Source organism: Lupinus angustifolius, chromosome LG07 (genome assembly GCF_001865875.1).
Source record: "Lupinus angustifolius cultivar Tanjil chromosome LG07, LupAngTanjil_v1.0, whole genome shotgun sequence".
Classification (NCBI taxonomy): domain Eukaryota; kingdom Viridiplantae; phylum Streptophyta; class Magnoliopsida; order Fabales; family Fabaceae; genus Lupinus; species Lupinus angustifolius.
Window position 1 is genome coordinate 1 of NC_032015.1, and position 12,604 is coordinate 12,604.

The 12,604-nt window shown below is 31.2% G+C and overlaps 1 protein-coding gene across 1 annotated transcript; it reads left to right on the plus strand.

Moving 5' to 3' along the window:
* On the plus strand, positions 5,698-9,597 carry LOC109353113 (DAR GTPase 3, chloroplastic-like). The gene is made up of 9 exons (XM_019595283.1): positions 5,698-6,003; positions 6,438-6,593; positions 6,682-6,798; positions 7,199-7,342; positions 7,419-7,505; positions 8,010-8,125; positions 8,324-8,505; positions 8,801-8,858; positions 9,123-9,597. Exons 1-9 carry the CDS (start codon positions 5,881-5,883, stop codon positions 9,244-9,246), a joined length of 1,107 nt encoding a protein of 368 aa, XP_019450828.1. The 5' UTR covers positions 5,698-5,880; the 3' UTR covers positions 9,247-9,597.

Here is a 12,604-nt window from a genome sequence, read left to right on the forward strand (position 1 = left end):
CCTAGACCCCTAACCCTAGACCCCTAACCCTAGACCCTAGACCCTGGACCCTAGGCCCTGGACCCTGGACCCTGGACCCTGGACCCTGGGCCCTGGGCCCTGGGCCCTGAGCCCTGAGCCCTGAGCCCTAAGCCCTAAACCTCTCAACCCACAACCACTAAACACTAAAACCACTAAACACACTAAACCTCTAAACCATGAACCCTGGACCCTGGACCCTTACCCCTAACCCCTAACCCCTAAACCCTAAATCCTAAACCGATAAATTACAAGGATGAAGATTAAAATGATCATTGGTTTATTTTTCATTTGCATTGAAAATTGAAGTAATGAAGAACACTAGCACATTATTAGTAATGTTAAATAAAGCAAGTGATAATAGAGTATAGTTAAAATTTATTGTGCATATTATATAAATATTGGTATTTGAAAATAAATTTGTTTTTTAAATGACCAAAAAAATTATTTTTAAGCTTCTTATTTAAATTTAAAATCAGATTCAAACCGATAAAATTTTTTGGTGTATTAAAATATAATTTTAAAACTACTTAAATATAAATATCATTTAAATGATTAAAATTTAAACAGTGTATTTTTATTTTAAATTATTCATATTTTAATCCTAAAAAAATTCAAAGGAGAAAGGAAAACAAACAAATATAATTTACAACTCCATCTTATAAATTTACATCAAAGTAGTGATGACTAAAAATAAGCTATTAGTAATATAAATAAGGTAAATTAAAGTTTATAATTATTTGATGGTATTATATAAATATTATTATTTCAAAATAAAATTGAGATTTTTAAAAATACTACAATATTTGTATTTTTTTCTGAAATTATTTTGGAACTTAATGTTAATTTCAACCAATGGTATTTTGAAATTATCAAAATGTTAAATAATGTTGGGAAAATTAGATATGGTAAAACGGGCCGCCCGACCTATTTAACCCGCGCCCGCAAATGCCCGCAAAAATTTAAACGAGTACGGGCATGTCCGCATTAGTTAACGGATAAAATTCATTGCTCTGCCCGTTTTAAAGTTGCGGACGGCCAACGAGCATTGTTGAACAATTAAAAATAAATAAAAATTCATATAATAAATGAAATTAAATTAAATAAAGTAGTTGAAGATAAAAAATTAACAAATTTTTTGATATTTTATATGAAGTTTTAACAAATCACATTAGATTGCAATATTTCACTCTTTAACTTTATTAGATCTTCAACCTTGATAGCTTATGGTATCTTTACACAACGCAACCAAACCCATGTGTCTCATTGAACACTACTGCAAATTAGCTGCACAAAATTTGATATCTGAATTGGAGTAGGACACATGCTAAAATAATGATGCTTCTTTTATTTGATTTTTTTTCCAATTGATGATTTTGGCCATTGTTGGTTACTGCATTGTTGTATTATGATTCTTTGAGGTGTCCAATATAATGACCCTTTTAGTGGCTTTTGTTCTGTTATGAAATTCATTAGTGCCTAAACTGTATCTATAGCAGACAATATTATCCTAGATTTCATGCCAATAACATGCCTTTGATATTATATGATTGGTACTTGGTCCTCAACCAATGCTATCCATCTTTTTTGTTGATCACTATTAATATGATTGGTAGTTGGTCCTCAACTAATTCTATCCATCTTTTTTATTATGCAGAGACCATAAAATCTAAGAAGAATCTAAGTTGGAATCAAACAATTCAGGTTAGTGTTTGGATGAGCTTTACATTTTTCTGCAATTAAATTGTTGACTTAAGACAATCATTGATGTATGAGATTGACTAGGATTTATCTTCTTAATTTCCATCACCATACCATTAATTTTATATATTGTATGAGTTGAGTTTATTTAAAGGCAAAATCTAATTTCACCTCTTAACCACCATTATCCTCATGCTTAATAGTCTTTATCCTCCCATCTAAGACTAGATGAATATAAAAGAATACAATATACTTTTGACAATCATTATTTGTTCATTAATAATAACTCATGTCCGAGAAACAACACCTTCAAATATATATTGCAATTTAGACTTTTATGAATGTGTCACATGATAGGGTTTTTCATTAGCCTATCATATTCAAATTATCTACTTTATTTTATGTCTATTAATATTATTTACCCGTGTAAAAATTTATATACAGTTAATACATAATTCATTATTCATCTGTATTATTTTTATTTTAAAATTAATGATGATTAAATATAGATGATAATATAAAAAAACTCTTATATAGTAAGTACTTACTTATTTTTCTCTTTGTGAATAAGTAAGATAATATATTTATATTTTAATGTTTGATTGTAATTCATTCATTAAAATAATATAATTTTTCATATATCTAAAAAAAAATGGTTCACTGTGGGGTCTCCTATTTAGTTGGTCCTCCAAAGAGTTGATGTACAAAACTTACAGCTGGTTTTCAAACATATATTTATATATAGTTATATATGAGGAAAACTTATATGTACTGACCTAGGAAAAAACGTTAACTTGTTTGCCATGGATTTTAACAATTATTTACTCCTTACAAAAATAAACTGATAATAAAATTGTAATTTTAGTAGCATAATTTAGAAATTTAATATTTAGTAAAAAAAATTGGTGACAAAATTCTTCGGAAGATGAAGTTGATAACTATCAAAATAAAGATTTAAATGACAAAATATATATCCATAATTAATACATAAAATATAATAACTCTTTCATCATGTAATGTACATTATTTGGGTTTTAAAACTCAACATCTATTTATTAGGGCAAAGTTCCACCCTTTATTTTTATGTTACTTCTAAATTCCTCTAATTCCTCTATCAGGTAGGGGTTAGATTTTGATATATAAACGAGATTAAAAATGAAAAAAAGTTACTAATGTTTAACTTCACTATATATATATATAGAGTGAGGATTATGTAAAATATATTACGAGTGTAAAATCTATACACTTAGATGTAAAGATTTATGCACATATACTTTATTATCTATTATTTTTTTGAATTATTTTTTTGAAAAATCAACAATAATTAAGTATCAATGATGGATAATATAATAACAGTATATAAAACTCATATATTGTTAGTGCATACATTTTTTTCTCAAATATTATATTTAATGATTTAAAAATGGGATTTTTAAGTTTAATGTGAAGTAAAAAATATCATTCGATCATGGCATAGAAAATGACATGTATCCAAGCTGTTATCATATTTAGTGTCACCAATTTATTTATTTAAATTTTTAAGAAACTAATACAATGAGAAATTTAATATTTCATAGACTAGTACAATCACAAACTTCTTTAGACGACTAAACTGGTGGCAAACCTTTTTTTTTTAAACTAATATATGAATTTTTTTAATAATTAACATTTGTAAAATATTCTTTTGAAGAAGTAGGTTGGTAGCAAATATAATATTTAAGGGATTGATGGCAATTTAATATTAAATTTGCACCATGTAATAAGTCTTAATAAAACACTAAAATATTGTTTTGAAACCCACTATCCATATTTACTCACACCCAAGTTTTTATTCGAAACTCAGCTGTTAACTTACAAGTCAATTTGATAAACAAATTTGCACTTTTTGAATTAAGTATGGAAAAATAATCATGAAAGAAAAAGAGTATCGAAAAAATTCAAAAGGTCCTACAAAAATGAGAAATTATCACATGTTACATAATTAATAATCTCAATGGCATTGATTTGAAATAAATTGGTTTAATTTTAAATCATTAATATATCCATGAAAATTTGATTGAAAGTACTATAACTTCATAATTTCTGAAGAAAAACACAACCTACAGTCCTATGTAAATAAATTAGTTTTTTTAACAATGTGCTCTTGTTATAAGTTAAAATCAAAAGCAAACATAAGATGAAAGTAAAGAATAAATACTACAACCAGGAAATAGTAAGGGATAGAGTAAATCACATCGTAATATATTTTGGTTCATCTTCACCGATCGAAGTTTATTTACAATCATCTTGATTTGTCTCAAAAGATTTTTATTATATAATTTGATTATTAAATACAAATCTCATACCAAGATTCTCTCAATTAATAACTCAAATTTTCCACATGTATACAATTTTCTTACCTTCTATAAATACTCTCACCAAATCATACGGTGATCTTATTTGTAAAATAGAAAAAGACTAAGGATCACTAAACGATTTTTGAAATAACAAACAAACAAGATATCAAGAATGTTTTTGTAAATTCAAGAATTACTTAGAGTTTACTAAAATAAATATGTCATATGAGAATTAACTTATTTTTATGACATAGATCAATTTAAAAAAATGAGAATTAATTTAAAAATAATAAAATTATAATTTTCCCACTTTTAAGGAAAAAATTCGGGGTATATTTATTCATCTGCAAAACTAGAAATTAGAAATATCATTTGAAATTAATATAGTTTGAGAGAAACAAAAGTTAAGGGAAATAATATTGGGCGAGTCAATGGTTTTCTACTACTGCATCTCACCTTAGTAAATTAAGAGTTATGGCTAGAGAGCATATGAAGCGAAATGGAATATGTCCGGACTATTCCATTACATAATCTTTCTGCGAGGTGAGAGTCATGTGTGAATGTTTGAACCTTGCATTGGGCTGGGAGAAAGACCTTCTCCAGGTTAGGAATATGGGCTGAGAGAATAGCTTGGTCCAACCCGGCGTGATCAATTGACACATTGCTAGGTCCATAATTTGTGTTAAAATTGGGAAGCTCAAGAGATAGGAAGCATGGCATAGGGACTTTCATCCAACCGTCCGTTTTGTAGAGCTTGCTGGACCGGGCCACGTGCTGTGGAAGTTTTGCATAGTCCTTGGGAAGACACGTGTTGTAGAGGGACCAGAGATTGGACGGCAGAGATTTCGGGTTGTACAAAGAGATATTTTGATCCAATAGGGAGGGACTGGCTGGTCATTTGCCATATGCACTGCCCGAGATAAGCCACTGAAAGGGTTCGTTTCTGTGGCCATTAGATTCAACGTCTGTAGAATCCAAAGGTTGTTTTTGAAGTGGAACCACTGGATGAGATCCCACTTTAGCTGAAGTAGAAGTAAGAGAGGTGTGTAATGTTTCCCAAAACATTTCCGGCCTTTTCATTCAACTTTCTAATAAAAAGAAGCTCTGCTGTACACATATATGTTTCTTCAGTTATTCTCACTGGCATTTTTCGAAGCCTGTTTTTTATTCTAAATTTTCACATTCTTGAGTTTTGAGGTAATGCTGGATGCTTCAATTTGCTATAAAATTCGAATCTGCTGTTATTACCAAATAATTAGAACCCTGCTTATGCAGTCAAGTTGGTGATTTTTCGGGGATTGATATGCAACTTTTTATATGCTGTTTTTGAGGAGGATTAATGTGTGTTTGTAATTATTTATATAATCATCAGTTATCATGTTCATTTTCAGGGCTCTTGCATTGGGTTATATTTTACCAACATACCTGAATGGATATTTGTTGATCGTGCTTGTCCTGGGTACTCATAGGTATCAGTGTCCTTATATGATACTCATCGTATCTTCTCTTTAATTTATCAGCCAACATATTTTTGCTTACTTTCCTTTCTTTGGCCTAACCTTCAGAGTTAACATATTTTATATCAAGTTAAATACTTTATTTTATATTTTAAATACTGCTGATATATATATGAATGAGAGAGAATAAATTAGGTGGTGATTGAAAGAGATAAGTTACATTTCTTCTTCTTCTTCTTCTCCCAGACGATTCAGACCACGCACTCTTGTTTATTGATTTGAAACAAAGCAATCAATTGAGACAAGAATAGCGAGAGTGAAGTAATAGCAGTTGTAATTCGATTGAATAGAACAGAGAGAAGGAAGGGATGAATGCTTCCCAGTTATCATCAGGGTTATGGATTCCACCCAACTTTGTTCCCACTAACAATACAGGCAGAGTCTCTCTCGCAGCCATTCCAACCCTCTCTTCCCAATCTCCCACCATTCAGGTTTGCCTCAAAATTTTACTTATTTTTGCTTTTTTATGTATGGTCTTTTAGCGATTCTATTTTCCACCTTTAAGCTTTTTTTTATTTTTAATTAAGCTAAGAACAACATATTTTCACAAGCTTCTTTGACAACCTTATTGAAATAAGCTAAAAAGAACTTACAGGCATAAGTTGTTTTCATATACTATTCTATTGAGCTGGAGGGTGAGCCTTGGCAAAATGTAAGGTTTTGCTGTTTGTGATATGTAGTTCACAAGTTCAAATCTTCAAAGTAACCTTGTGTGTTAAGCCACCATATTCTCATAGGCTCAAATTATCCTTCTATCGGCTCTTTCAAACAACCCTTCAGTCGTGTGTGCAGTATACACACAAGATAACACTGCACCCTAAATTATTCATTAACATTGTATGTTTTTGTGATGAGAACTATGCAGATAGTTGGTGTGAAAGGATCGAATTGGAGTGAAAATGGATATGCCAACGTCAACCACAACAGCAACATGTTTGATGGCCCCCAAGGAGAGAGTGATAATTGGACTGATCTCGAGACTGATCTTTATTACTGGACTAAGACATTACGACCCGTGCAGGTATTTATTATCTATCTATGCTACTGTAGCATCATTGCTATACTTAGAATGCTGAATTGCTGATTGTTGCTGACTGAGTGCTGGGCAGTGGTTTCCTGGTCATATTGCAAAAGCAGAAAGAGAACTAAAGGAGCAGTTCAAGTTGATGGATGTTGTCATAGAGGTCCGGGATGGCAGAATTCCTATGTCCACAAGTCATCCACAGGCAAGTATTTATTCCTTAAATAAATGTTGAGTATTGGCTTCGAAGGTTCTAAATTGCAATTGCAGCCAGAATACTATGGGTTTGACAGTCTCCAATTCCCTTTATGTTTCTTTTACCTGCTCCATTTCCTCTTATTTAAAACCTTAAATGTTTAACTTTTCCTAACCCTGAGTTTGGTTGAAGAAGTCCATACTCCTTTCAGTTCTCTATTCTTGTTCTTGCCATCTTTATTTGGTAGTTGATTTTTATCATCTAAATTCTAAAGTATTATGTTAATTTTCCATTCGTTGTTTTATTATATGCCACTTTTATAATTGTTTTATAATGCATATTTTAGCACTGCTTTTTGTAGTAAATAATTATAAGCTTAATAATCTCATTGTTATTTCTGCTTTTGCAGATGGATCTGTGGCTTGGGAATAGAAAAAGAATTTTGGTTTTAAATAAAGAAGACATGATAACAACTGCAGATCGCAATGCTTGGGCAACATATTATGCTAGGCAAGGCACTAAGGTTGTCTTTTCCAACGGGCAACATGGAATGGTATCCACACATCTTTTTTCTCTTCATATTTTGAAGTTTCATTTACAGCATGTTTGATTCTGTGTTGCAATTTCAGGGAGTGATGAAGCTAGGCCGATTAGCAAAGGAATTAGCAGCTGATGTAAATGTTAAGCGTAGAGCCAAAGGACTGCTTCCTCGCGCGGTGGGTTAATCCTAGCAATTGAAAACCAATTTCAACTGTTTTTTCTTCTTACATTTCCTATGATTATTTTCTGGTAAAGGATTACTTCCTTTTCTATCTCAAAAAACAATAAAATGTATATTTTTTTAGGTTAAGAAAGAGCTTTATGTCTTCTATTTTTTACAACACTCTTTCTCTCTTAACTTTTTTGCACTTCTTGTGCTCACTGATTCAATACCATTTGAGTTTCTAGGCAAATTATGAAGTAAATAATTTGTCATTTTGTCTTTTGGTTCATAATTCTTCTGCAAATGTTTATCAATTATTAATGCCAATTATTGTGTACTATGTAAGTAGATCTTAAAGTCATAAACCTACTTGTAGCTAACTTGTCCTTTACTTTGTGGCAAATCATTGTTGTTGACATGTATTGCTTCTAAGTTCTAATTATTTTTTAGGTATAATATCAGAATATTATTGTTATTGTTTAATATTACTTAGAGAATGTTTGTTATTATTGAATAGGTTCGCGCAGGAATAGTTGGATACCCTAATGTTGGAAAATCATCTTTGGTCAACCGTTTATTAAAGCGGAGAATGTGCCCGTCAGCTCCCAGGCCAGGAGTTACCAGAGAATTGAGGTTAAGTTTTTCATTTCATTTCACTAAATCTTTTATTTTTTTATATAAATATAAGTATTTAAAATCATAGCAGTTTTTTATTTGTTCGTGAAGTTATTTGTATTTTCTTTAAATTGTTACACGACACTAAGGGCTTTTACCAGTAAACTTTGTACTTCCTCTTCATTGATTCTAAATATGCCAATAATGTTACAAAAGGTGGGTTCACTTTGGCAAAGATCTTGAACTTCTGGATTCTCCTGGGATACTCCCGATGCGAATCAATGATCAGTCAGCTGCTGTAAAACTCGCCATATGTGATGACATTGGAGAGAGGTCCTATGATGTGGATGATGTTGCTGCAATTCTTGTACAGATGCTTACAAAGCTTCCCACAGTGGGTATGTTACTAGTGTCAGTCAAGGTTGAATCTTATCATGGTTCAGAAAAAAATGATAGTTCTTAGATCTCATAATGGGTGGGTTTGTTTGTCATAGTTTCCATTTTAGAAATCAATTTTAGGTAGTGTTTGGTGTGTGGACAGAACAGGGTGGAACATGATAGAAAAGGAATGTTCTGTTCTAGAATGTAACAAAACTAATCCACATGCTGGGTCTTACTTAAAAATACATTACACGTGTTTGATCCTCCCAGCTCCTCTTCAAACTTATAATTTTCATTCGTTGTTCAATGCAGGTGGAGATGTTCTTCGTAAACGATACAAGATTGATGTAGATAGTCAATGTGGTAAAATGTATGTCCCTCCTTTTGTTTTTTAATGTTGATTATGCTAATATTTGCAATTCCAAAATGCCAAACTAAAAACCTAGGAAGCACAAATACAAGCATGGGATATGGATATGACACAATAGCTACATAAAAAAAAATACAGAGAAGTTACAAAACACAGTCAAAAAATACCTAAAAATGTTTTGAAGTATCCGTGCTTCATAGGATATGGTTATTCTCTCTTCAAATTTTAGTGAGTTTCTTAGTTTTGTATGATATTTAATTGTAGGTTCACAAAGAAACTTGCTTTGCAACTATTTAATGGAGACGTTAATCAAGCAGCATTCCGTATCCTGGCCGATTTTAGAAAAGGCAAGTTTGGTTGGACTTCACTGGAGAGACCCCCGAGGTGATGTCAAATGTTTGCGCTTATAATTGAAAACAATGGTGGGGACCTCCAGAAACAGGAGCAGAATTTAAGGTAAAGGAATATGGATATTATGATTATGAATGACTTAAGGAAGAATTTTGGAGATTTGAGGTATACCAAACAAAGGATTTGAATTGATGAAGGCTTCCTACTAAGTATGTGTAACAATGTAATTAATTGGCTGTTGTAACAATGCTTCTGTACAAATAATGTTATCGCCAACTAGAATTGCCTAATAGTTGAAGACTTTAAGTATAGCTGTTGTAGTTGAAGCACAATCAAAATATGGTTTGTGGGGTGTAATTTTTGTCTTCAAACTATGGGTTTGATCTTTCTAAATTCTTCCCGAACGGAATAAGAAAGACCACCTTAAGCCAGATAATTGTAATTTTTGTCTGCAAGAAACAGGTGGATAACAAAATTTATAAGTCAGATAAATAGGGTTGAAGTTCGAACGAAATTCCCAAACACCCCAATAATCAGATCGTTTCCGCCTGATGAGGTCTGGATCAAAATGAAATACGGATGGTGCTTTTTCTGCATAAAAAAATATGGATCTTTAGAGATTTCATTCTCACATATGCCAAACAACTGGGAAACTGCTCAGTGGTTCAAGCAGAGCTATGAGGTATTTTAACTGGCTCGACTTGTAGTATCCAATTAATTGATTCAGGATGTGTACAACCCCACCCCTATAGTGCGCTAGTGAATCAGATTCATTCTCTCATGTATTCTTTTCAACATACTACTTGTGGTCACATATTTCACCAAGTCAAAACAATTGCGGATGAGCTGGCTAATGGCTTGGATTTGGATAGGATATTTCATATTTTAATGTTGCTCCTAGTTTTTGTTCCATTAAGCTTTTATTAGACAGTGGTTCGGCCATTTATAGTAGGGGCATGCAGTTTTTGTTATTTTGTTGTGTTTTTTAAGCTGTTAGCTCTCATATGTTCACTGAAAAGAAGTAGTAGGCTACTATAACATGGCAAATAAGACCTAAAACTACGACTCTTATACGTCACTTCATTTTTTTAAATTTTGTAGTGAACAAAATATTGTAATGAGCATTACTTTTGGTACTACCCTATTTTAGGGCTTGCCCATTGTTTTTTGTAAAATAATTATTACAAATATATCATATTAGATTTTTTATAAAATTCTCCAACAAAGATAAAGATATCTCCCATAGAGACAAATATTTCAAAAATAATATGAGAAAACATTTTTATAACTTTTTATATACAATGAAATGGTATTTATGTCGTTAAAAATAAAAAGTGGAAAAAAAAATCTCTCCCTCATTCTATTTTGAGATATATGTGAAATGAAGACGGAGCCTCTGTCCTAAAAATACAATGTTTCACTACATTTTAGATTGCTCTGCTTGTGTTGTGCACTTGTGCATCTATCAACAAATGGAAGTTAGAATTTCTAACTTAGCTAATTTTGAGGACACACAATAACATGCAAGTATAAATGTTTAAATGCTTAAGTAGTGAGACAAATTTAAAATACAAATACAAAATATAATAGCAGGTACAAGTATAAATATTTAGGTTGCAGGAACAAATTTAAAGTAATTACAAAACATAACAGTAAAATTAATATATTCCTGTTATTGATAAAAAAAGATTCAATATCCTATTGAGGCCACTTGCCCTACTATGCTAAACTTTAGTAAGGATTCTCTCCATTAGAGAAAAATATCATACATAAAACACACAAAAATAATATGTAATGATACTTTTATCCTTTTATTTATTATGAAATTATATTTTTATCATTAAAAATATGAGGTAAAATAACTATTTATCTCTCAATTAATGGAGAAAATCCTTGTTGGTTCAACTTGAGTTCGTCCCTAGTTACCCCATGGTATCAAATGCACCCAAACTTACAGTTGATAAGTTGAATAATATATCCTTACCTATTTTCACCCGTCTTATATGAACTCTTAAGATAAGCATAGAATAATTTAGTCATCTCTTTTGTGAAATAAAGAATTAATGTTCCTTTCTAAAAGGTTGAATTGTGATCTATTTTATTTATTTTACTTTCACAACACATATTTATTATTATCATTATCTAAAACATGTTTTATTTGATTTAATCCTTAAGTATTAATTTGAGAAAAAGATGTATACAAAAACAGTGTAAGAGTTTTTTACACTATCACTTCATTATCTACAATTCATTTACAAAAATTAATTCAAATAAAGGATGAATGATGTACTGATTATGCATAATTCTTTACATTATCAATGAATCAATATTATTCTATATTAATTTTACTGTTCTTTGGTATGGAGGTTGTAAGAATAGAGTGTTGGAATATGAGCAAGATGTGGTCTGAGTGTGGTTTGGAAACGTCTGACAGGTACTTAAAAATATAGTGCGACGCTCATATGAAGATTTGTGTAGAGAGGATAAATCAAAACGGAGTATTATGGGTTTACTTCTTTAGTGAGAGGTCTCATATATTCATAGAGGTGATGAGCATAGAATATTCTTTGGTCGATTTTGTTGGTATGACAAATCATCTCGCTATGTTGGGTTTGCTCCAGACAAGTATTAATTACTTTATCCATTCTAGGTAACTCTAGCATATATGTACTTTGGATGATACATTATTTTAATTAGGATGAGTCGTCTTGTAGTTTGTCTCAGATATTGTTAGGGATGAGCAAGACTCGACCCTACCAACTCATTTGTTACGACTGATCAGAATCAGACCCAAGTAGGGTCAGGTTTCATCGGGTGTAGAGACATATTTGGATTAAAAGATTGTATTCGATCAATATTTAGAATTAGATAGAGACAAAACATGATCTGTTCTGACCCGTCCCATTGTCAGTTTTCCTAGCCAACTCACGGAAATTTAAGTGTAGTGAAGTTTAACTTTCTATTTACCATTTTAGTGTAAGTTCTATAAAATTTATCAAAATGTTGCATATTTTACGGAACTCGAGCATATTATGTACAAGTTTATTGTTTATTATTTCTTTTTTTACATGACACATGTCTCCCATACACGAATTTAGGATTTGATGCACCCTTACATAAATTTTACAAAACTTATAACGAATACATAAATAAAAAGTCAAACTACACATGTAAATTTTCACACAATTCGTATGTACTTTTGAATGGTGAAAGAGTATTTCAGCATTTTGTAATATAGTCCTTTTGTAAATAAATAAAAATGGGAGGATGGTAGATGTGACATTTTGGCTTGTTGGTTAATAATTTTGTCGAATCAAATTGTTACTCCATGTTTTTGACTTACAGATTGGTGAACTTGTATTCTTCCACACCTTGCAGTAGTTGTACGATATGAT

What these genes read in the sequence shown, in the direction of transcription:
- LOC109353113 (XM_019595283.1), top strand. Translation starts at nt 5,881, where the DNA reads ATGAATGCTTCCCAGTTATCATCAGGGTTATGGATTCCACCCAACTTT. An exon ending in AAGGACTGCTTCCTCGCGCG is followed by an intron (nt 7,506 to 8,009) that starts GTGGGTTAATCC and finishes ATTATTGAATAG; the next exon opens with GTTCGCGCAGGAATAGTTGG. An exon ending in GATAGTCAATGTGGTAAAAT is followed by an intron (nt 8,859 to 9,122) that starts GTATGTCCCTCC and finishes ATTTAATTGTAG; the next exon opens with GTTCACAAAGAAACTTGCTT.